Source organism: Serpula lacrymans (genome assembly GCF_000218685.1).
Source record: "Serpula lacrymans var. lacrymans S7.9 unplaced genomic scaffold SERLAscaffold_4, whole genome shotgun sequence".
In the NCBI taxonomy this organism is placed as follows: domain Eukaryota; kingdom Fungi; phylum Basidiomycota; class Agaricomycetes; order Boletales; family Serpulaceae; genus Serpula; species Serpula lacrymans.
Window position 1 is genome coordinate 2253144 of NW_006763293.1, and position 25557 is coordinate 2278700.

The following is a 25557-nucleotide window of genomic DNA, read 5'->3' on the forward strand; positions in this document are numbered from 1 at the left end:
TTTATCGACATCATTACAGGACTCACAGATCAGGTCGTCAGAACTATGTCATGATCACACTCAATTCAATCATCGTAAGAATTTTGTAGATTTAATATTGGCAAGATGAAGGTCGGCGGGAGGTGTGATTAGTCTACCTTGAGCCCAGTCACCGACATAGACATGACCGCAGCTTGGCCGCCGTGGCTCGTGGTGGACCGACGATCACATGCAGGAGCGGTATCCGTTGTCGTCGTTCTCGATTATATATATGTGCAATGTTGCTTGTATTGAGCAAATAATATCGACTATTGGTCGGTCAAGTTCAGGTCGGAGTTGGGGCGGAGCGGCATTGGGAGCGACATGTCAGCGACTGTCTGCCGCATTTCCGGTCTCTTTCTTAGACCCCGCGCAAGAGCGTTGTGGAGCGCTCGTAGCGAGTGTAACTAGGTTACCCTGAAACTTGTTTAAAAAAACATAAGACAACAAACTCATCTTTCTCACCACTCATCAACAACATCCGCCTCCTAACTTGCTCTAGACCTCTGCACCGAAAAAAATCAAAAATCAAAAAAAATCTAGCACGTTCGACGTCCAGGCCCTGCCATGTCTCCCCTTTAACCTAAGCTCTTTTGCGCACTCCACGGCCTGCAGGGTTGGGCGATCATATTATTGCCAACTCTTATTGTACTAGTGCGAATTCAATGCCTCGCACAAAGGAGAAAGAACTGCGGCATGCTCTTGCGGTGATGCTTTCCACGGCCGACCTACCAGCAGCCGGCGAAATACGCTCATAGACCGCAGTACCTTCGATTCTTTCAAGATTTTCTTTTAACTTATGGGCGGGGACTGTGTGGTATCAGCTTCTATTCTGGCCAATATCGCCTTTTCGGGGTGCAACTTTTGTTTGATGCAGGTATGTTATCACGCTGCTTGTTGCTTTCTAACGCGGTATGGACAAGCTTGTGTTTTTTTGATTTTGGCTCGGGAGTAACATTATATCCGACCTCGAAGCATCTTCTTACACAGATAACGATCGTGATATGACTGTATTCTTTCATATGATATCATACCTTCGTCCTCGATGATCAGAGCCTGTTGACCCTGCTCGAAGAATAATATCTTAGGAGTTGCAAAAGGTGCGTGTGAGATTGAGGCTGTCACTCCCAGGGAAGCATTGATCTCGAGGCCTCGCTGAGCATAAACTCTGGTCATCCAAGTTCTCATACCTCCTTTTCTTCACGTTTTCAGCCAGATTACATCCTCCACATTCCCACCATGCCGCCGCATCAGCTACAAGGGTTCTATTCAAAAGGCCTGGATCCCAGTTGATGTGGTCGTAAACGAGTCGTGGCTTGTGACCGGTTCCTCTGTAGGTTTTAATCGGTGAGGATGTCTGCTCCGCGGGTATAATGGCCCAGATTTTTACAACGTCACGCCCAGGCGTCATTAATGAGAACCAGACTGCAGCGGCACTGTAGCGGGAAGTTATAAGCCCTTGGGGGGTTGGCGTTACGTGTTGGGTTAGATGGATTGCCAGTTTCGAATTCTGCTAGTTGTACTCGATCGTGTTGTCGTTGGACGAGTCATCTTGTGCTGAGAGGATGCGGGGATGGCGACAGGTGTCTAGTCGCGTATCGATCGAGTTCGCGGGGATGACAGACTACCCGAAGAATATTCTCAGCGAGCCATTGATATTGCTAAGATGGCAATCTTTTATTGGACACTGGCAGTGTCATGCGACCTATCTCCACGATGTCTGTGGGAGATATCGTTATCAAGAGCGTCTTTTTTGTGAGTTTTGTGACGGAGATCATTGTGCGAGCACTGGTATTATGGGATGATGTAGCAAAGGAGAAGCCGTGCATATGATTGGGGTAACGAGGAGGATAGATGGAGTCTTGTTTGCGATGAGGGAGAGTGGAGATATGTGCCTTGATCAACACTGCAGAGCCGAGGGTGGCGATTGGCTGGGGAAGGGTTACGTCAGTAGCATGAACATACTTACCTAAATAGGCAACGTCTGGACCGGCCAATAGGAGGTCTCGAGCGTCGACGCTTTTTGCTGGCATCGGAATCGACTGGTTTTAGACCCACCAACCGAAAGAGCGCGGTCGGTCGAGACTTTGTCCATTAGCGCGGCTTATATATCTTTCCGCAATGCTGCCCTTTCCCCAGCCGTCACTCTCCACCCATCATGAGTCTCACCGCAGCTGCCCACTATCCCCTCTCCCATCCCCACCACCACCAACACCACCACTTCCCACCACAGAACATCTCGGGAGCCGCACTACCAACACCCCCCTCCTCGCCCTACGCACCCTACCACGTCGAGTCCACGATCAGTCTCCTCGAGTCACTCACCGCATTTTATCACGAAGAGCGCATGTGGGTCTATCGCACTCGCGCGTCATTGGAGCTCATGGTCCAAGGCAAATCGTTCATACCTGACCTCGGTACCTCCGACGATATCGTCGCCTCCTCTTCCACGGATCCAACCATCTCTGCCTCCCCTTCGAGTTCATCCAGCACAGGACCTATATCAGAATCGTTGTCATCAACCACGACCACGATCGCAGCAGACGAGGATGACACTCACCACATGGATATGGGCGTCAAACAGGAGCCTCATAGTCCGTCCATGAACTCGCCCGGTCAGTCCAAGTGGATGCAGCGTAAAAAGAGCTACCGGCTCAAGCTCGAAGGGCTCTCCTTCACGCGTGTCGTGGGGGGAAGAGTGAGCAAGGATAGAGCCAATGGCTCGATGGTGCAGCGCAAGCAGCAGCGTGATTCAGGTGTGCAGATTCTGGAGCTCTTTGAAAAAATGATGCAGGCGAGGATGGAGAGCTGCGAAAGGGTAACAAAAATGGTTAGAAATGCCAATGCATGTGGGATGTCGGGAACGGCGAACGTTAACATCATGGGTTCAGGGAGAGTCAACGTCCGAGTGATGTGAGTTGCCGTTGTCTTTTGCAGTAAACTTGTATCCGTCGTTATTATTTTCCAGTAGATGCATACGAATAATGTAGCAACTTGTAGTTTTAGTATTTAAGCATTATTTTATCCTGTAAATCAGTACACATGGGCATTGACGTCAACAATGATATTCATTTTTTGCTCAACAACTTGAAGAAGCAGTTTCACGTGACAGCCTCGTGGAACATGCAAACGACGCTGAGTACAGACTGTACCAACATGGTTTCTGGCCTTCATCCCTTGCGTTACCTGCATATATGCAACAGGCACTTGAAGCACATGTGCTGCGCCCGTTCACATCGGGATTGATGAAACATGTCAACTTGGACACCACAAGGTGTCAAGTATGCCGCCCAAACGAATGTCATATTCTCCCATTACAACCAAAAATATATTGAGCACGGCTGCAAAGCCAGCTACGTCCTATATTGTGTGCCCAAGGTCAGGAAGCAGATTATCAATCCGTCTTTGCTCCACCTCCACCACCCTTTTGAGGCTCTTCTTGTGGCCCTGACATCACTAGAGACAAATTAAGTACTTGGCAGTGCTGCAAAGACGGCGCAAGGCTTACAGATTGCACCGAGGAGAATGACGACGTATATCCAGTATTTTTGGATAAAGCTCTTTTCTGCAATGGGCTGTACGGGCTCGCCTTGGGGAGTGAGGGGTGGAGGAGTCCGGAGTTCAGGCCTAACCTTGTGCGTTAGCTAGCGTGCCTTTGAATGGTTTCGAGATGGAACGTACAGTGGAGGCAATCTCGCTGGGCGAAGGATAACCTGGGTATCTTTGAGCGTAGGGTAGATAGGCGTACTATCATTACTCTTAGACTGGGGGCACGCGCCATCGTGTGGGACAGGCGAGACGAAATAGTCGAGCGTGAACGGCTTTCCTGAGGCGGAGAAGTGTAGGACTAGAGTATCAGACGTACTCTCTGGGAGAAGGCACTGCAAAAAGGGGACATAAAAGAGTTAGATTATCACATATGCAGACAACACACACGCTGCTACGCATAGATGGAGGGGACACTTTACCGTTTTTACAATGGACACTGCCCACTGGCTCTCATCCTCATCCCCTGGGTGCTCCAGGGCGATCTGGTACATTGCACCTTCTAGATTGGGCGGTATATCCTCTGAGAAACTGGCTAGGTCATCTTGTATAGACTCTGATGGTACGAGGGATATAGATGATGGTACGCTTCCAGCGCGCGTGTTGCTAGAGTCAGGGAGGACGATGGTCCCGCGTTCGACAAAGGGAACTACTGGAAGGTTGGGATGGGCGACTCGATGGTGAATCCGGACGACGTTGGGAGATTCCGCCTCGGTGGCGAGAGTGGCGGTGACCCAGAGGAATGCAGGGAGGAAGCTCGTGAGAGCGAGTTTCATGGTGGTTTTTTTGGTCGGTGGAGCAACGCAATCTAGCTAGATTTGAGAAGGTCAGGGAAAAGACATGGAAATGACTGAGCAAATACCGCAATTGTTGTACCGTTATTTCCTGCAATTCAAAGGTGCATGTAAAGTCGTAAAGATGCAAGCCAAGGCCGGTAACTGGAAGCTCAAGTCGGCACCTGAGCGGTGTGCGCCACGTGTTCGACCTTCCGATTCCCGAGTCGCGCCCTTGCGAGGTTCAACAAGTTGCAAACAAGCAACAGTCATTCCTCATAGTTCTTCTCCTCAGGAAGTTGACGTTTTCCTTCATAGGATACCGATTATCGGTACTTCTGCATGCACTTTATCTACTTTTTTAAGTACTTTTTCTTGTTAATGGGATACAGAATACAGGAGCCACGGTCACGGTCGCACATGCGACTTGGTTTTTCCAACTGGGGCTTACTGACTTAACTTTATTGCAGGGTGAACGGTAGCTGAATGGACCCGTTCTTTCTTATTCGGAACAGCAATGCTCCATAGCGTGTCTAGCCTCGTGGAAACATTGGCACAGCATGATTTTCATTTGGCAAATCATCGCATAGACTGGTCACAGAAACCAGGGATAGAATGATAATAGGACGATTAGAAGATGGAGTTCATCAGGGCGCTAACCATAAATGGCAGGACTCCACTTATGTTGTTCTTCCCATCCTTCATTATATGTTATAAGCTGAATGCGCCGTCATATGACCTGTCAAAAACCCTGGCCGGAAGACGCATCGCACATCTCTACGACCCGTCTGCAGCAACCTTGGCGCCTGGAATATCTTGAAAACTAGTCTCCTTTTGCTTGCATCCATGCACTCCACCAGGCACCAGTGCACCAATCAACTTTGAGAGAATGCATATTCCCTGTCAACCGATAAATACTCAACGCCGCTTTTTACGGTAGCTGGAATTCCTTCTCATTTTTGCATTACGGCCGTTCAGTCGCGAACTCAATCATATAAACATTCCATGTCATCATGCTTCTAGTGCGTACCCATTCTCACCGGTACCTTTGTCTCCTATAGTAAATCGTATCATTGTCATTATGATCTCGTCAATGACAAGTGGCGTGAAGCCCCAGGTAGGGTACATAATCACTAAGAAGTTGGATACTTGCTAATAACCCATCCCACAGTATGAGGTCTTTCTTTGCGTTGTTGGCTATCGTTTCCTTTGCTGTCCAGGTTTATGCTCAAGTGGGCGCTCGAGCCTGCAACTGCCCAGCTACGCGAGTCCTGAGCGGGGGCAGGACTATTTATCGTGTGTTGCCTTCCATTGAATTCACTCGTAGTCGTCAATGTTAATCCATGTTTCTACTATGTAGCTACAGCGTTTCCTTCGGCCAGTGTTAATCTAGCAATGGGTATGGGCATTGCTGCAAACCCAACTCCGACTGCGACTAAGTAACTGTGTTATCACTTATAAGCCATTGTGAGGCTGAGAGATTTTCAGCGGGGTTATATATCCCCATAGGTTCAGTAACAATGAAAGGATCACTTTTCACAATTGTCCTGCTGCTCAAACTCTTGTTGAATACCCTCTGCGGCTCCCTACCGAGGTAGGTGCAGCTCGCCACCGCGTCGTGTACGATTACAACAAACCACATCAATTTTGTGGTACGTGCTGTCCATAACCACTAGAAGCTACTTATCCTGATCCTACTTTTTCTTTGCATTAGGGTGTATGACGCACGACGGTGCTATTGGCAATCAATTCGTTGCTTGTAACTGGCAGCATTGGCTATCGGATCCATTAGTAGAGCAAGACGGACTTATCGCGCACCCTCCACAGATTTCTGAAATGGATTTTGTCCACGATGCAAATGAGTGAAAGGTACGCATTGATCGATAACTTCTAGGGCCTGCACATTCTGAGGTGGAAAATGTCGTGACAGCCCACTATCGAATGTACATAACGAAAACGAATCATCACACCTACTTCTGGTTGTATCCACTATATATGTACTCGATATCTCAATTTCAGCTTAAGATCGAATATAGCCAGGTCAAAGTGGGGGGAAGTGATCTCGTAGTAGCATGAATTATGCTATAGTATTACTGTTCGTTACCGGGTTTGGCGTTGCGACTGGTACGTCCTGTGAAAAGTCTGCACTCATCATGTATAGTATTGCTGGGAGGTCATTCGTGTGGCTGTGTCATCTAGGAACTAGATGCATGTGATCACGTTAATGAGACCTCCTACGTCCCCATCTATAGTATATCGGTATTCGTTTCTTGGTCTTAACGTCGCAAAAAGCTCGTAAGAAGGCTTAACTAAAGTAAAATATTGAGCTGACAAGCAAACTAGCCTCGATGACCATCTCCATCCGCCCAGCGACATCCAGCGACGCCCCCGCGCTCTCTCACATCTGCCTTGTCACGGGAAATGCTGGCACGACTGCAGAGCACCTTCATAATCTCCCAGAAATGCTAGGACTTGTATATGCAGTGCCATATGTGAATGCAGCCAGTACTTGGGGATTTGTTCTCGTTGATCAAGATGACGAAGGAGAGAAAGTGGTTGGATACACTCTAGGTGCTATAGACACTCGCGCTTTCGAGAAATCGGAAGAGGAAATGTGGTGGCCAGCCTTGCGTGCTGAGTACTCGCCGTATCTCCCACCCGACTCTGGAGAGCCGTCGACGGATTCAGCTCACCCCACGCCCACTGAAGCAGATATGCGCATCATCCGACACTTCCTTTCGCCCCCAGCTGCCCCAGCCGCCTGCGTTTCTTATTCTACCGCCCATTTACATATCGACATCCTCCCAGCGTATCAACGTCGCGGGCTTGGAAGGCAGCTTATCGACCGTGCAATACAGCATATGCGTAACGCTGGTTTGCATGCCGTATGGCTTGGTATGGATACAAAGAATGTGCAAGCGAGAATTTTCTATGAACGTTTGGGATTTTCGAATATTGAGGGTGCACCGGAAGGTGTGGTTGGTTTGCGATTTGTAGATTGGAAGGGTTAGGTGGAGGTTTCAGCCAAATCGAGTATAATAGGGAGCGTGCTAGTCTTTTCTGTATCGAACTAGCACTACAAGGTATGTCGTAGCAAGTTGTTTGATCTTTCACGGTCTAATGTCCTATTCCTTAGCTGGAACTTTTGTTATATATTTACGGTCGATTCTTCCTCAACCCTCGGACATCCCTGCATGGTGTTGTGGAACATTCTTTAACTGCTTGTTTGGTCGTGGATTTATAAATACATATCGTTCAGAGGAAGCAATTCAAGGACGAATGTATACCATTTCGCTTACGCTCGCAGTCTGTCCAGTAATCCAGCGGTGAACTAAATTGATGGGCCGTGGAGTTGTTCTGGTGATCGAAAGGTTTTCTCTCGCACCCTTTCACTTCTAATATCTCAAGGCATGAAGTCTGGATTGAAATGTATCACTCGACTTACGAATCCAGATTGGGTCAGTCATGGTTGCATTTGAATTCAAACTGATATCCACTTGGTCAATACTACACTTCACTTGCGTGAGTCTCAGATTAGGGATTCAAACAGCCCTCTGCACACATTGAATTATAACGGGAGGTTTCCGGTGATAACTATCAGCGGGTGAGTGTAGCAATGTATCCTAAATATTTATTTATTGACTGATATATAAAACGGACGAATCTGCTTTTAGTACCACCACAACTTCGTGCGCTGAGCGACCCGACAACTTTTCAAAAGCAGGACTTTCAAGCTTGACTCGCTTTTGTTCACTGCGATGTCTTCCAACCCACCAATTCGACTCTCACAGATACCCCAGGTGCTCATCCATGTCCAGTATCAACTCAGTGCACCCCTTCACATCCTCCGGTCATTGGCAGTCAAGGTTACATTTTGATGACCAAGACTCTCCTTACATCTACGCATACTGGGACGGACATTCTATGCCTGAATCTTCTATTCCTGCGTGTAAGGACTATTTATCTTTTCTTATATTTCCTTCCATATCTTGGCTTTCAGACACTTTCCCTGTTACACCTTTAGCTCTAGGGCTAGAGGTATCCATTGCCATCTTGCTTCTCATAGCCTTAACAGGCTTTCTTAACCATCATTACCACTTCATATCGCAGATCAGAGACTGGGTAGCACTCCCAGCCAGCCAGCACAATGGGTAAGCATTGGCAGTAGAGATCTCGCCAACCAGCTCCATGCCACATCAGTGCCTGGATATATTAACACTTCAGTCAGGATTGTACCTCATCATGAGGATACGGTTCCTGAACATGCATAACAATACCTATTATTAGTATATCTTCCTACCTGCTGATTAATTCTTGAAGTTGTATGATAGTTCTTCTTTTTCTTATTGGTTGATTTACTCCTCAGACCACTTTTCTATTGTTCCTCTTTTGGTCTGAGAGATAGACAGTTAGCTATAAAAACTCTACATACTCATGTATAGTTCGCTTTCTATTACTGTTGCGATACACAATTTTTGGACCTTTAAACTTTCATTCTCCTATCTAACTTTCTTCTATAATTTTCACACACGGTGCCAGGTGGCACTTTCCTTTTGTTCAAACTCTACCTTCTGACGCTGCACTGCCTTCCTTTTATTTTTAGATACAAGTATCTCACACTTTCATGCACCAAAGTTGATTGGTAGCATGGACAGGTGTCAAGAATGAAGCGAATATTCAAAAAGACTCGCCTTTGCGCCACACAGGCACAGTGCCACATGGAATAGTAATTAATATTGCCTTTTTTGAACTTGTGGCTGATCAGCACCACCTCTATTAGGCAATCCAGTCGCGTTCACCTTTGCTTTTCCATTCGGTACTTTCCGCATTTTGGTATTTTGGCAAATTTTTACGTCGCCACTGGCTACACATTGCGCCCTCGCTTTCATCGCCCTCCCTTACCTTTTTTTTCTTTACTCAGTCCCACCATGGGACCCTTACTCTCTTTTTTATTCTCACCCAACGGTTACTTCTGGATCCCTATTCTGGTTCACCTCCTTGACATCTCCAGCCTCCTCCTCCTCATCTTCTTTGCTCCCCCACTATTTCTGATGTCACCACTTTCTATCCATTTCCGTTGCCAATTTGTCAACCACCACGTGCCACTGCTGATATCAGCAAAGCCCCGGCGGCTGGTACAAATTGGGCAAAAGGTCCATCTTCATGACGTCAATCTTCCATCATATACCATCAAAACATCGGTCGCTTGTCTCGCCTGGTTGGAGCGTGGGTGGGTAGTTTTTGAGCTGGAGAAGGTTCATCCCCTTGCGTCGCCCATGTACATCGCTGTCTCATTCACTTGGGTACACTTATCTTTTATACATTGTCTTTGCTACAGCTACACCTACCACACGCTGCCTGGGACTCACTTGTTCCAAATTGGAACTACTCCCCTCCCTCTGTCACGATCCTCTCCTCCTACACCTAATATTTCACCCTTCATATCCAACTCTGACGTAGAAACACTCATTTCTCCTTATCTTATCACGTAGCCTCTTTATCCTATCTTCTTATCTCATCATGTGACCCTAAGTCACATGATCACTTACAAATCATCTTACCAAGCTAAACACGATACATCCTCATGTCTATCAGTCAGCGCCTCATGGCTGACATGAGTTCTTACATATATAAGTAGACACTCAACGATGTACATACCTTAGCTTTTGATTTCGTCTTTATACACCTGTTCAACTACTTGCTAGAGATTGACGTTGAGTTGCCTGGTTTCTTCCAGTAGTGCAACTCAGTCGTTATATAATCAAAAGCTAGTAAAGAGCACCTAGTTGATGACAGAAACAAAGGCTATCCTAATCATCATCCTAACCCCCGTCATTATCATCCTATTCTTCGTTCTACTCAAACTATACATTTGCCTCACCACACCCCTCTCTCAAATCACATCCCCTATCACTCGCCCATCCACTATAATCACCTTCATCCAATCATCACCATCTAACTCATCTTTCGAAACTATCCCTCTATCTCCCATCATCCGCCCCCACAATCCCGTACTTAGAGAACTTAGTGACGTGGAGTCGCTAAGGTTCTATTAGCTACAAAAACTTCTTTATACTTCTTACCGGGCCGGGCACTTGCCTCCGCCAGTAGGAAGAGGGCTGACAGCGGTTAACGCGGGCCATCATCGAGACAACCGTTCGGACCTCGATTACGATACTATTAGAACACTGGTACTATAAATAGATAGTTTACGTACACGCTTAGTGGGGACAGAAGAGGAACCCATAAGCAGAAGGAAAGACAGAGAAAGGGATCTTCATTAAAGAAGTGTTGATCCAGATTTGTCATCTGGGGAACCTTTTTTGAATGCCCTTTGCACCACTATATTCCTACCAGATCCCGATTCTACCCTTTCCCGGGCCAATCATAAAACAAGAACGAATCACTCCAACCCTATCATTCCTATCACCATCCCCCACATCATCCCTGAATGTCTTACGACACATATCGAGAGAACCCAGACATGGCCGAGAGCACCGACATGTCAGATTTGCGGGACGCATTACCGCATATTCAGCCGCACGCACCATCGCCGGCAACCAACCAGCAGCAAATGCAGAACCTGCAGAACATCATCCTAGCGGCGGTCAACAACGCGATCGCAGACAACAACGAATTATGGGAAGAGAGATTCTCATCGAAAGACGAAGAAGTAAGAGACTTGCGCAGAAGGCTCGCAGAGAGCGAAAGGAGGCAGCCTTCAGGAATGGGCCTGCCACGTGCACAAGAAGCAGAATTTAGGAAAACGGCATTAGCAAAGCCGGAACCTTATGACGGAGACAAGAAGAAGTTTCGAAGCTTCTCGGAGTCATTAGAACTCCATTTTAATGCAAACTCCGCATACTTCTCCCGAGAAAGGAACCGGATAAGCTTCACCTTATCCTATATGAGTATAGGGGCAGCAGCGGCCCTGAGAACAGAGTGGGTAGAAAGGAGGAAGATCGCAGAGGAAAGGTCAGATGCAGGGGAAATCACCCTCTTAGAGAGCTGGGCTCACTTTGAAAGGACCCTCAAAGACCATTTCGCTGACACACACGAGGAAGAAAGAGCGAGATATGAAATCATATACAGAGTGGAAGACAAGGATCGTCACAAACGACCAATTGTGGCGAGACCAAGTAGAGAATGAGCGGATGTTGAAAGGATCAACCAACGGCAGCTCCGGTACAGGGAACCGGGGACCCAATGGAAGATACCAAGAGAAGGGTGCTTCGGAGAGGAAGACCGAGACGGTGGAAGCGAAGAAAGACGGCACGGGTACATTATATACCGGGGCCGGAAAAGAGATGGAAGTAGACAAGCAGAAGTTCCGAACTGAAGGACGCTGCTTCAAGTGCGGAGAAAAGGGCCATAGAGCCAGAGACCATCTGAACGGACAAACACCACAAAAACCAAAATTCGATCTCCGAGCAATGTTAGAAGCAATGCCGGAAGAAGAACGAGCTAACTTGCTCCAGGGTTTTTAAGAAGGCCAGCTGCGACTCCTCGTCAGACTGTGCCAAAGAACTTTGTAAATAGATATGCTTTCCTACCTGTTGAAAATCTTGATGCCACATGTACCAGTAACGATGAAAATGATATTGCTTTATTTAAAGATGCACAAGATTTGAAACGAAAGGAACAATCTATGAAAGAGGAGAACCTGAAAGGGAAACGGGTTGAAAAGATTCCCAAACAGGATGCGGCGCACTCGAAAGAGAAAAGCGCAGCACAAGATGCGGCGCACTCGAAAGAGAAAAGCGCAGCACAAGATGCGGCGCACTCGAAAGAGAAAAGCGCAGCACAGGATGCGGCGCACGAGGTACCTAAAGGGGAAAGGGCCACGAAAAGCGCAGCAACTACGAAGGAGACAACTGAAACACAGAATGTTACGACTCAATTGGGTAGCGTAACCGAAACTGATGCTTCGACCAGCTCCAAAGAGGTCAGGAACACCTCTAATAAAAACCTAGATAAAAAGAATCAAAAAACACCATGGACAGCTGCCTGGATAGCGGAAAGACTATGAGACCAAAAGGAAGAAAGATCTATTGGTATTCTCAGTAGTTGGACCCACAGAAAAAGAGGATTGGAAGTCAATGCAGACTTGATAAAAGAACTGAATGCTTTACCAATTCACGAAACGGTATTAGCACTGGAAGAACTGAAGAAGCCTAAGCAATTCATTAGAGGCACTCAGGGAAACCAGATGAACATCACCTGCAGACTGACAAACCTTGCATCCCATCAATCAACGACGATTGAGGCATTATTAGACAGTGGCTGTACCGGAAGTTGCATAGATAACAAATTTGTTGAAGAACAGGGATATGAAAGGCATAGAATCCCTAGACCAATTCCAGTATACAATGCTGACGGCACTCTAAACCGAGACGGCAGTATTAAAGAATTCGTAGAGATATTAGTGGAGATCAACGACCACGCCGAAAGACTCCAGCTAGCCGTTACCAATCTTGGAACTGGCAGGATGTTCCTAGGCCATGAATGGTTAAAGAAACACAATCCCACGATAGACTGGAACATGTCAAAATTAGACTTCAATAGATGTCCATCAGACTGCAACATGATGGTAAGATTCTTTGATCCCGAAGAAGATCTAGAAACGTATTGCCCTGAGGTCAATCTTGAAGAGGGGGATAGAATTATCCAATTCAATTTCTTAAATGTTGAAGACACATCCATTCCTGACGTCATGCACCACATCCGCGCTCACGGCACGACTGCACAACAGCTTGCCGAAGCAGCAGGAAAAGACCAGAAAACAGGTGGATTCGAAGGCATTGTACCAAAATACCTTCATGAATTCAAAGATGTCTTTGACAAAAAAGAATTTGACACCCTCCCTGAGAGAAGACAATGGGACCATGCAATCGAACTAATACCAGGCGATCACACGATAGACTGTAAGGTTTATCCATTAGCACTAGGAGAACAAGAACAGTTAGATGCATTCCTAAAAGAGAACTTAGACTCAGGACGCATCAGACCTAGTAAATCTCCGATTGCTTCACCATTCTTCTTCATCAAAAAGAAAGACAGCAAACTCCGACCTGTACAAGATTACCGAAAATTAAATGAAATCACCATCAAAAACCGATATCCATTACCTTTGATTAATGAACTTGTAGACAAGCTCAGAGGCGCCAAGTATTTCACAAAACTTGACATAAGATGGGGATATAATAACATTCGGATCAAGGAAGGAGATGAACACAAGGCTGCATTTAGAACCAATCGCGGCTTGTTCGAACCGTTAGTAATGTTCTTTGGATTAACAAATTCACCAGCTACATTCCAAACTATGATGAATTCTATATTCAAAGACCTAATTGATGAAGGAAAAGTAGTGATCTATTTGGACGATATTATGATCTTCACAAAGACGATAGAGGAACACCGAGCAATGACGCGACGTGTACTTCAGATCTTACGAAAACACCATCTATACCTAAAACCGGAAAAATGCGATTTCGAAGAAACAGAAACAGAATATCTGGGATTAATCATCTCGGAAAACGAAATCCGCATGGACCCGATTAAGGTGAAGGGAATCCTAGACTGGCCAGAATGCAAAACAAAGAAACATGTGCAAGCCTTTTTAGGATTTGTTAACTTCTATAGAAGGTTTATCGAAGGATTCGGATCAATAGCGAAACCGCTTACTAAACTGACCGGTAAAGAAGAGTTTATATGGGGAAAAGAACAAAAAGAAGCCTTCGAAGAGATAAAAAGAAGGATAAGCACGACCCCCGTATTAGCACTCCCGACCAATGACGGTCAATACCGAGTAGAAGCGGATAGTAGCGACTATGCTCTAGGAGCAGTACTCTCTCAAGAACAGAATGAAGTCTGGAAACCAATAGCTTATTTATCTAAATCTCTCAATCCAACTGAAAGAAACTACGAGATATATGATAAAGAACTATTGGCCATTATGACGGCGTTAGAGGAATGGCGCCATTACCTAATGGACGTCGCGAAAGAGTTCGAGATCTGGACTGATCATCAGAACCTAACATATTTTAAACAACCTCAGAAGCTCAATAGATGACAAGCAAGATGGGTTAGCGAACTGGCCAATTATCATTTCACATTACATCATAAGCCAGGCGCTACTCACATCAAAGCCGATCTACTATCCAGATGATCAGATCACGACGAGGGAAAGAATGATAACGAAAATGTTACTTTATTGAAACCAGAACTATTCTCCATTAATATGACTCTATCACACGAAAAAAGGCAACAGATAGCAATTGACGATGCCAAAAATATAGAGATCACAAGATGGATTCATAAAAGGATGAAGAACGTTGACGAACTCGTTCAAAAGGTTAAGGACAAAATAGACAACCGCCAAGACGGCTGGTGGACCGATGAAGGACTCATCTACTTCAAAGGTCGCATGTATGTCCCAAAAGACCGAAAACTCAGAGAAGCGATCATAAGAGACAATCACGATTCCCCGATAGCTGGCCACCCAGGCCAGTATAAAACAAAGGAATTGATTACCCGATGGTACTGGTGGCCATATATGGACAAAGACGTCCAAGAATACGTAACCGGATGCGAAACCTGTCAAAGAACAAAAACAGATCATCAAAAAAAGGCCGCACCGTTACATCCGAATGAGATTCCAAGCCGCCCCTGGCAAATCATATCAACGGATCTCATAGGACCATTACCAGAATCAAAGGGTTACAACACTATCATGGTAGTTGTTGATCGCTTTTCAAAAATGATCAGGATTATGCCAACACATGCTGAGCTAAACTCAGAAGGAGTAGCGAGACTATTCAGAGACAATATATTTAAACTTCATGGATTACCCGATAAAATCATCTCAGATCGAGGAGTCCAATTTGTCTCTAATTTTATGAAGGATCTCTACACAATGCTAGGTATAAAGGGAAACCCATCAACTGCTTATCACCCACAAACCGATGGTCAAACAGAGAGGATTAATCAAGAGATAGAACAATATCTCCGAATCTTTGTTAACCATAAACAAGACGATTGGGCAGATTGGTTACCATTAGCAGAATTCTCCTATAACAATAAAGAACATTCAGCTACCGGCTTCAGTCCTTTTTATTTAAACAATGGGCAACACCCAAAAATAGTAGAAGGAATTAGGAAAGGAGTAAAGAGTGAGAGTGCGGAAGAGTTTGTAGAAAGAATGAAAGAAACGAGGGAAGAAGCAGAAAAATCTCTGGCAAAGGCAGCCGAGATTATGAAGAGATCATATGACAAAACAAAAAAGGAAAGTCTTGAATATGAACCAGGAGACAAGGTTTATGTAGAAGCCGAACACATCACAACTGATCGACCATCAAAGAAACTGGATGATAAACGACACGGACCATTTGTAGTCGAAAAGAAAACCGGACCGGCCGCTTACAAATTAAAACTACCCGGAAAATGGAAAAACGTATATCCAGTATTCAACGAAAAAATCCTCCACCCCTATAAAGAACCAACCTTTCCTGGTCAAAGAAAACCAAAACCTCCACCCCCCGCTGAAGTTGACGGACAAAGAGAATACGAAGTAGAACAAATACTTGACTCACGATTGAAACGTGGCAAGTTAGAATATCTGGTACATTGGAAAGGATATGGAAAGGAAGAACGAACATGGGAACCTGAGCGAAATGTCAAAAATTCGCCAGAACTAGTCAAAGACTTCCATGATCACTTCCCATCCGCTCCACGCCGAATCAATTTCTTACTTCATTATCAACCGTTCGAAAACCTCACAGAATTTTCCCATAAACATAGGATATTTAACTGGGAAAATGGCAAACTCGAACCAACCTTTCGGGACGAAAGTCCTAAAGGGGGGGTAATGTCACGATCCTCTCCTCCTACACCTAATATTTCACCCTTCATATCCAACTCTGACGTAGAAACACTCATTTCTCCTTATCTTATCACGTAGCCTCTTTATCCTATCTTCTTATCTCATCATGTGACCCTAAGTCACATGATCACTTACAAATCATCTTACCAAGCTAAACACGATACATCCTCATGTCTATCAGTCAGCGCCTCATGGCTGACATGAGTTCTTACATATATAAGTAGACACTCAACGATGTACATACCTTAGCTTTTGATTTCGTCTTTATACACCTGTTCAACTACTTGCTAGAGATTGACGTTGAGTTGCCTGGTTTCTTCCAGTAGTGCAACTCAGTCGTTATACCCTCCCTCGTTGAACCACGTGGTCCAGTACAACCAGTCCATTGGTAAGGCCATGGAACTGTCGGATTTGGACTAGGTGGTGGACCGGTGGCTCCAGTTCCTTTTTCTTCAGCAGAACATTCATTTACAGTGCGATTATTTTTGATTTTTGAATCATTTTTATGGACACATATTTTTTTAGAATGCCTGACTGACAATAAAGGAACTGTGTTGATACTGATATTTTTTTTGCTTTGCCCTTTTTTACTGCATCTTCCCATGACATCATGATTTTCTTGCTCTCTTTCTGCTATTGGACTTTACTTTATGGCTGTACAAACCTGTGACATTACTCACAGCATTCATTGTTCTATCTCTTTTTTTCCCCTTATTTTGATGATCTTATCCTGTACTGTTACGAACTGTACTTAACCATAGACTTTATTTCTCTTCACAAGTAGCTACATTCCGCTACCTACATATACCTTCCCACACACATTGCCTATTTCGGTATCACCCGTCCTCGTTTGTTCAACACAAACACCTACCCTAAAGTAGTCACTATATATACAGACCTGTATCATAGTTACTATCTCCAATATGATTGTACGCTTCAACAGTGTAACTTGGTATTCATCAGTTGAAACCCTCATCATCAGAATACGTCTCAAACTCATCTACGACAGGCTTATCAGAAACCATTTATACATCAGAAACCCAGTGTTACCAGGCTTGCACATTCCAAGTGTAAAAAAACAATTGTATTCCATCCACATCCCACGCTTTACAGCGAAGGGATGAAAAAGACAACAAAATATTGCAAGGAAGAAGACCCACCACCAGGGCACAAACCAAAGCAGGACCAACACAGACAGCAACACCACCGACGTCATCCTGACAAGAAAGGATAGCAGCACCACCTCCCTTTCCCCAACCAGATGTAACCCGACTCCACACCAGAGAACAAGCAGATGTTTTCTATGAAGCCAGAACATGTTGGTTACAGTACTACGCAGAAAGCCACCCACAGCTACTGCCCACCACACAACACAATCCCCCAGTAACCGTAGAAAACCTCTACAACGAAAACGACTTTAAAGAGTTTGCAGCAAGCGGCGACCCAATACCACCGCCTACACCACAGATCCTTCCCACTGCACCCAATCCACCCCCACTCCCGCCTACACACACCATGTCTAACACTACGGCATCCAAACCCACTAAATTCGGACAAATAGACGAATTTAATGGAATGCCCAACCAAGCAAATGGATGGATGTTATCAGCTAAAGCATATTTTGACGTAAACAACGCCATCTATGACTCAGACAAAAAGAAGGTCTTTGAAGCACTTTCCCACATGGAAGAAGGAGCAGCCCTGGCATGGAAAGAAACCAAATCAACGGAATATACAGGATCGGGCAGATACCCAAAATGGGCAGACTTCGAAACAGACTTTAATGGAACATTCATTACCGCGGATGTAAAAGGGGCGGCCAGTGCGGCCCTCATGACGATGAAAATGGAAACAGGAGAAACGGCGGTAAAGTTCAACTCCCGTTTCATGGTAGACGCAGGAAAGAGCGGCTTAAACGATGAAGGACTAATTATGGTGTACAAAAGCTCCATACACCCATACCTTCTTTGAAATGTACTCAACTCCTCTACACAACCCAAAAATATCGCAGGATGGATGAGCACAGTTGCTGGTCTAGACGCCAACTGGACAAACTCAAACAACATCAGCGAAGGAAAATGGGGGAAGAAAGGAGAAAGAAGAAAGAGGAGAAAGGGGGAAGAAGCCAATCATCCTTGGCAAAATGTTTAACCAAAGACGAAGAAGACTCGCTCAAAAAGGAAGGGTGATGTTTTATATGCAAAGAACAGAGACACATCTCATGGTTCTGTCCGGAGAAGAAGAAAGGAAAACAACCAGATCGCAGGATCCAAATGGCAGAAGTTGAAAAAGATGGAGCCAAAATGGTAGTGGAAGACAGTAAAGGAATTTCTCACATCCTCAAAATGTGGAGAGAACTTGATGAAGCAGATCAAGCCAGCACCATTGACGAATTGGAAAAGGAGGGTTTTTGAAAGGACAACCCATACCAATGTTGGTACCATCCAAAATAGCCATTGTGACAATAGCCACCATCAATTCAAACTCATTACAAATTGATACCACGTTACGACAAAAAACCATTGGAACAAAAGCATTAATAGACTCAGGAGCAACAGACGACTTCATGGACGCGGAATTTGCAATCAAACATCGCCTACCACTCAACAAGCTAGAAACACCCATCACATGCAAAAACGTAGATGGAACCATCAGCAATGGAGGAAAAATCACCCATTACACATATCAACGAATCGAAGCAGGAGGAAGGAATGCCATATGCAAATTCCTCATCACCGGATTAGGAGGAGAAGACATTCTCCTAGGGTGCCCGTGGCTTCACAAGGTTAACCCCACAATAGACTGGACGTCAAAAAGTGTGGATACCCAACACGCCATCCGCACCATCCAATCACACTCTGACCGATCCATGATTTGCACCATCACAATCAATCAACCAGAACTATTAATCAACTACGTACACGAAACACGGATCTTTGTGAAAACCAACACTGCAATGGAATTAGCTATCCAGAACAACGTTGGGAAAAAGATAACGGAATTACCCGAAACATACAAAGAATTTGCACGGGTCTTTAGCAAAAAGGCTTTGGAAAGATTACCCAAGAGAAGGATCTACGATCACGCCATAAACCTAAAACCGGAGTTTAAACTGAAGGATTGTAAAATCTACCCGTTATCACCAAAAGCAAACACCGCACTCGAAGAGTTCCTTGACAACAACCTTCGGAAAGGATATATCAGACCAAGCAAATCTCCAATGGCGTCCCCCTTCTTTTACATAGACAAAAAGGACGGATCTCTGCAACCATGCCAAGACTACCGACAACTTAACAAACAAACAATCCGGGATCCCTACCCACTACCCATGATCCCCGACCCCATAGACCGACTCCGTGGAACATCCCACTTCACAAAATTAGATCTACGTTGGGGGTATAACAACGTCAGGATAAAAGAAGGAGATGAATGGAAGGCGGCATTCAAAACCCGAAAAGGACTCTTCGAACCCACAGTAATGTTCTTCGGCATGTGCAACTCCCCGGCCACTTTCCAACGCATGATGAATGACCTCTTTGCAGACATGATAGACGAAGGATGGCTTATCATATACATGGACAATATGCTCATATTTAGCAAAGAACCAGAAGAACACTGCCTACGGACAAAAAGAGTATTGCAATGCCTGAGTGAAAACAACCTATACCTGAAACTAGAAAAATGCACGTTTAATGTAGCCGAAATTGAATATCTCGGCATGATCGTCCGTCACAACCAGGTGCAAATGGACCCAGTAAAGCTAGCTGGAATCCAAAATTGGCCTACACTGACCAACATCCACGAAGTGCGAAAGTTTCTCGGATTTGGCAACTTCTACCGCAAATTCATTGGCCACTACTCAGAACTCACTAGACCACTCAATGCTTTACTGGAAAAAGGAAAAACTTGGAACTGGACAAAATCTGAAGAAGACACATTTGCGCTGCTGAAATACCGCTTTAGCAGATCACCGGTCACTCAGATACCCGATCCGAACAAACCATCCCAAATTGTGGCAGACACATCTAAACACGCAACTGTGGCGGTATTAAACCAGCCAGATGACAATGGAGTATGGCATCCATGTGCCTTCTTCTCCAAAATGTTGTCCCCAGCCAAAAAGAACTACCAAATATACAATAAGGAACTGCTTGCTGTCATCAGAGGATTAGAAGAATGGAAACATTATATCCTAGGCAGTGCCCACATAACGGAGATACTAACCGACCACAAAAATCTCACCTACTGGCAAGAAGCCAGAAAATTGACATCACAACAAAGACGCTGGCAACTTCTACTCTCACAGTACAATTATACCCTGAAACACATACCAGGAACACAAATGACAATCCCGGACAATCTATCCAGAAGACCGGACCTGTACACAGAAGAAGGAGAACAAGACACACCACTACTCCCAAAAACCATCTTCGCCGCAGTAGTAACCACAGATCCATTTTTCACCAACATACAAAACAGTTTACGCGAAGGGAACAAATTACCGATGCACTCGGATCCCAAAGATTGGACCATCAAAAAAAAAGATGACGATGTGTTCTACAAAAACCGCCGTTATATTCCCATCGGAACCAAGAGAAGAGCATGTATTCAACAACAGCACGATTCGGTAACAGCCGGACATCCTGGACAACTGAAGACAACCCAATTAGTAACCAGATATTACTACTGGCCAGGTATGACACAAATGATCAAAAACTACGTCACAGGATGTGCCACATGCCAACAAAGCAAGGCGATTACCAATCCAATCAAAATACCCATCCAACCGATTTTGGGCCCAAAAACGACCGAACCATTCAAAAACCTTTGCGTTGATTTCATCACAGATCTGCCAGAAAGCAACGGATATGACAGCCTCATGGTCATGGTGGACCACGGCCTTACAAAGGGGGTAATACTATCACCATGCAGGAAAACTATTGACGCATTAGGAACGGCTAAACTATTTCACCAACACGTGTTCAAAAGATTTGGACTACACGACAAACTCATATCCGATAGAGGACCACAGTTCGCTGCAGAAGTTACCAAGGAACTAGCCAGATTACTCAAGACCGGAGTTAATCTATCGATGGCATACCACCCCCAATCCGATGGAGAAACAAAAGGGTAAACCAAGAGATAGAAACATATTTACGGATCTTCTGCAACAATTTACCACACTCCTGGACAGAATATCTCACAATGGCAGAATTCTGCCACAATCATAGACCACATTCGGCACGGAACAAATCCCCATTTTACCTCATGATGGGATACCATCCTAGGGATCTCCCCTCAACACCAATAACAACCAACATACCGGCCGTAAGCAAAAGACTATCTAGTTTACTAGAAGCAAGAACTATAGCCTTGCAAGCTCACGAACTAGCAAGAGCACGTATGCAAAAATACTCACAACACCCGTTACCCACGTTTACAAATGGACAAAAGGTTTGGCCAGAAGCAACTAACCTAAAGAAGAAAGGAACACCCTACAGAAAGTTCAATTGGAAGCAAGAAGGACCCTTTATCATCCTTGACAAAATATCACTGGTTAAGTACGGACTAAAACTCCCAGACGCATGGAAAATCCATCCCGTATTCCACGCTGCCCTTCTAACCCCGTACAAACAAACCAAAGCCCACGGAGAAAACTATATCAGACCACCAGCGGAGATAATCAATGACCAAGAAGAATACAAAGTAGAAGCAATTCTACGTAACAAAAAGAACCGAAGAGGATACCTATATTTAGTCAAATGGAAGGACTACCCATCGGCCAAAAACTCATGGGAAGAAGAAGCAAATCTATGGAATGCTTCCGGAATCCTGAACGGATATAAAAGAAGACACAAACTGTGAAACAAGTCAACAGGATTCCCTCTCACAATCACCTTCCAAAAACACTATGTCTCAGACCACACCCATTGACCAATAAACCCACTCTCCCCGTTTTCCCCCATACCTCGCCGAACCCCAAGTACTCACCGAAGCACAATGGGCACACCGCCTAGCCCTCACTCGTGAACAAACCAACATCGTCGACGCCACCAAACTGATGTCAGATAGGCGCGCATACTTCTACCTTTTTCACCAGTCTAACATTATATGCCCTACCGCCACATACCCACTGGACACGTTTCATCGTTGGCAAAACTCACTCCTTCTTGCTGATGAACTACTCGCAGTCACCGTCTCACTGGGTTTGTTGGTAGACGAGCTTACATGGGACAACAATTCCGTATTGAGTACTGGAGCGACTTTGCTCATGGAACACTTGCAGATAGAATCCCTAGAATGATGCTTAAGGAAGAATTGCGAGAATGGAGAGAAAGAAGCGGTCGAAGCATTCCTACGCCTAGGTGGCCAAACCATATGCACCAACGTGAAGAACCTTCTTGCTCAACGAGGGTACCTCACCTCCCCTCCCCCAGATTTGCTGAGCCTTCCCACAACGACGGGGCATCCTTTTCCAGGTCGTCACCCCCCAACCTCACCGCAGTCGCCTCAACTAGCATATCACCCATCTCCGCCAGATCTTGTTCTACCCGTGCCCGCTCCATCATCCCCAACTTGTTCCTTCACAACCGACTCAATAGTCCCCGAAGCCAACGCAGTAGAAGAATCGCAAGTCATATCAATTCCTACACGTCCAACAACACCCCTCTTCCAACTCCCTCCACCTCGTTGCAGTCGCCGATTACACAGGCAGCGCCCAGAGCGGGTACTCCTTATCCCTTTGGGGTGCACACCTGCTCACACGAATCGCTCTCAGGAGTCGAAAAAGAGGTCGACACCCATGTCGAGCAACGAGTCGCCTCAGGTTGGAAGGCCATCAAGGAACAATGAGGGAGCCACCTCAGCTTCTCCGCGTTGTCGATGATGAGAACTGCTGTTAGAAAACCACACACAAAAACAAACTAACACACAATCCTCCTAGATTCCACGGAACTTGTTTATGGGCTTTGCCTCCTAGAACAGTGGAGTGGTCTGGTTGTTCGTGGGGTGGTACGTATAAAAATCCTTCAAAGTAAAACCCAGAGGTGTATGAGTGTGGGTTTTGAGGAGGAGGGATAGTTGAATTTATAGAAGATAGGGGCTTAGTGACGAGTATAGATGAGCACTACCTTGCTAATGGTAGCACAAGGTAGGTTTGAGAACGACGAGGATGACAAGGTGACAAGTTTCCCAGTGATAGTAGGCTCCTGAAGCACAAACTGTAGTGCTCAGAAGGACTCTAATCAAAAGGGATGACAGTGACTTTCAAAAATGACGAGTGACAATGACAGCAGATAGCAGTGGTAGCAGTGGGAAGTATTGTGACCACACTGGATCACAAGTAGCAGAGTAGTGAACTTGAGATTTAGAGAAGAAGTCTGGATTGGAGTTCTTGTTTTTTTTACAAGGTAGAATACAGGGGTTTATATAGTAAAATAAAAGTAGGCTATGCACAGTATAGCTGTGCAAAAAGAATGAGAAAGAACATGAAGGAAGGAATGTACACTGACAAATCCTGCATAGGTAGTACAGGATAAGATTGTCAAAAAAGGAAAAAAAAGGGATAGAACAATGAATGCTGTGAGTAATGTCACAGGTTTGTACAGCCATAAAGTAAAGTCCAATAGCAGAAAGAGAGCAAGAAAATCATGATGTCATGGGAAGATGCAGTAAAAAAGGGCAAAGCAAAAAAAATATCAGTATCAACACAGTTCCTTTATTGTCAGTCAGGCATTCTAAAAAAATATGTGTCCATAAGAATGATTCAAAAATCAAAAATAATCGCACTGTAAATGAATGTTCTGCTGAAGAAAAAGGAACTGGAGCCACCGGTCCACCACCTAGTCCAAATCCGATGGTTCCATGGCCTTACCAATGGACTGGTTGTGTTGGACCACCTGATCAAACGAGGGAGGGAGAGGAGTAGTTCCAATTTGGAACAAGTGAGTCCCAGGCAGCGTGTGGTAGGTGTAGCTGTAGCAAAGACGATGGACAAAAGATAAGTGTACCCAAGTGAATGGGACAGCAATGAACATGGGCGACGCAAGGGGATGAACCTTCTCCAGCTCAAAAACTACCCACCCACCCTCCAACCAGGCAAGACGAGCGACCAATGTTTTGATAGTATATGATGGTAGATCGACGTCATAAAGATGGACCTGTTGCCCTATTTGAACCGGCCGCCGGGGCTTTGCTGATATCAGCAGTGGTACGTGGTAGTCAACGGATTGGCGACGGAAGCGGATAGGAAGTGGTGATATCAGAAATGGTGGGGGTGCAAATAAGATGAGGAGGAGGAGGGTGGAGGTGACGAAAAAGTGGATTAGAATGGGGATCCAGAAACGACCGTCAGGTGAGAATAAAAAAGAGAGTAAGGGTCCCATGGTGGGACTGAGTAAAGAAAAAAAAGGTAGGGGAGGGCGACGAAAGTGAGGGCGCAATGTGTAGCCAGTGGCGACGTAAAAATTTGCCGAAATGCCGAAATGCGGAAAGTACCGGATGGAAAAGCAAAGGTGAGCGTGACTGGATTGCCTAATAGAGGTGATGCTGATCAGCCACAAGTTCAAAAAAGGCAATATTAATTACTATTCCACGTGGCACTGTGCCTGTGTGGCGCAAAGGCGAGTCTTTTTGAATATTCGCTTCATTATTGACACCTGTTCATGCTACCAATCAACTTTGGTGCATAACAGCGGGTGGCTGCATCACGCACAAATGTTCTTTTGTTATCGAGTACCAAGGACACAGGGAACAAGTCACTGCTGAAGCTACCCAACTAGGGAAGATTAACTTAATCTTGGGCTGGACCTGGCTATTCAAACACAATCCTGAGATTGACTGGCAGACAGGGGTTGTCACATTGTCACATTGCCCTCAGGAGTGTGTGAACTTGGGTAAACCAAATCACGTCCGTCACAATGAGCATCTTGAAAAGATAAACGCTGGTCACGTTTATGAGCTCAGATCTCTAGAAAAGATTGACAATGACGATGACGAGGTAAAACCCGAGGAAGATATTAAGAGGCTGGTACCTCCCGAGTACCATGACTTCTGGAAAGTCTTTTCAAAACATAAATCAGAGCGCTTCCCAGAGGCTAAGCCTTGGGACCATGCTATAGATTTGAAGGACACCTTCAAACTGAGAAAAGGACACATGATACCACTCTCTGCTCCAGAAAGAGATGAGGTGTCAAGTTTCATAGATGAACAGCTTAGGAAGGCAGACCTTTCAAAAGCCCTATGACGTCCCCGGTGTTCTTCATTCCTAAAAAGGATGGTAAGAAGCGTATGATTATGGACTATCGTTACGTGAATGAGCACACGGTTAAAAATGCTTAT

At 45.3% G+C, this 25557-nt stretch overlaps 8 protein-coding genes across 8 annotated transcripts; 6 read left to right on the forward strand and 2 right to left on the reverse strand.

Annotated features, from left to right (window-relative positions):
* Positions 1–945: 945 nt before the first annotated feature.
* SERLADRAFT_461951 (uncharacterized protein) lies at positions 946–1466 on the reverse strand (the record flags this gene model as incomplete). The annotated part of the gene is made up of 1 exon (XM_007315860.1): positions 946–1466. The coding sequence occupies one exon, from the start codon at positions 1427–1429 to the stop codon at positions 1103–1105; it is 327 nt and encodes a 108-aa protein (XP_007315922.1).
* A 695-nt stretch (positions 1467–2161) lies between these two features.
* On the forward strand, positions 2162–3101 carry SERLADRAFT_461954 (uncharacterized protein; the record flags this gene model as incomplete). The annotated part of the gene is made up of 1 exon (XM_007315861.1): positions 2162–3101. One exon carries the CDS (start codon positions 2177–2179, stop codon positions 2933–2935), a length of 759 nt encoding a protein of 252 aa, XP_007315923.1.
* On the reverse strand, positions 3099–4497 carry SERLADRAFT_461957 (uncharacterized protein; the record flags this gene model as incomplete). Its single annotated transcript, XM_007315862.1, has 5 exons — positions 3099–3474; positions 3527–3645; positions 3700–3899; positions 3987–4376; positions 4427–4497. 4 exons carry the CDS (start codon positions 4338–4340, stop codon positions 3413–3415), a joined length of 735 nt encoding a protein of 244 aa, XP_007315924.1.
* A 921-nt stretch (positions 4498–5418) lies between these two features.
* Positions 5419–5633, forward strand: SERLADRAFT_383448 (uncharacterized protein; the record flags this gene model as incomplete). The annotated part of the gene is made up of 2 exons (XM_007315863.1): positions 5419–5454; positions 5509–5633. Coding segments are annotated over 2 exons (161 nt in total), but the record flags the coding sequence as incomplete, so codon positions are not given.
* Positions 5634–5738: 105 nt separating this feature from the next.
* SERLADRAFT_367389 (uncharacterized protein) lies at positions 5739–6203 on the forward strand (the record flags this gene model as incomplete). Its single annotated transcript, XM_007315864.1, has 3 exons — positions 5739–5776; positions 5826–5989; positions 6052–6203. The coding sequence occupies 3 exons, from the start codon at positions 5739–5741 to the stop codon at positions 6201–6203; spliced, it is 354 nt and encodes a 117-aa protein (XP_007315926.1).
* A 372-nt stretch (positions 6204–6575) lies between these two features.
* On the forward strand, positions 6576–7662 carry SERLADRAFT_360405 (uncharacterized protein; the record flags this gene model as incomplete). The annotated part of the gene is made up of 3 exons (XM_007315865.1): positions 6576–6632; positions 6681–7420; positions 7474–7662. The coding sequence occupies one exon, from the start codon at positions 6686–6688 to the stop codon at positions 7346–7348; it is 663 nt and encodes a 220-aa protein (XP_007315927.1).
* A 9859-nt stretch (positions 7663–17521) lies between these two features.
* On the forward strand, positions 17522–18189 carry SERLADRAFT_435605 (uncharacterized protein; the record flags this gene model as incomplete). Its single annotated transcript, XM_007315866.1, has 2 exons — positions 17522–17546; positions 17603–18189. The coding sequence occupies 2 exons, from the start codon at positions 17522–17524 to the stop codon at positions 18187–18189; spliced, it is 612 nt and encodes a 203-aa protein (XP_007315928.1).
* A 460-nt stretch (positions 18190–18649) lies between these two features.
* On the forward strand, positions 18650–18997 carry SERLADRAFT_347048 (uncharacterized protein; the record flags this gene model as incomplete). Its single annotated transcript, XM_007315867.1, has 1 exon — positions 18650–18997. A coding segment is annotated over one exon (348 nt), but the record flags the coding sequence as incomplete, so codon positions are not given.
* Between the last annotated feature and the right edge of the window lie 6560 nt (positions 18998–25557).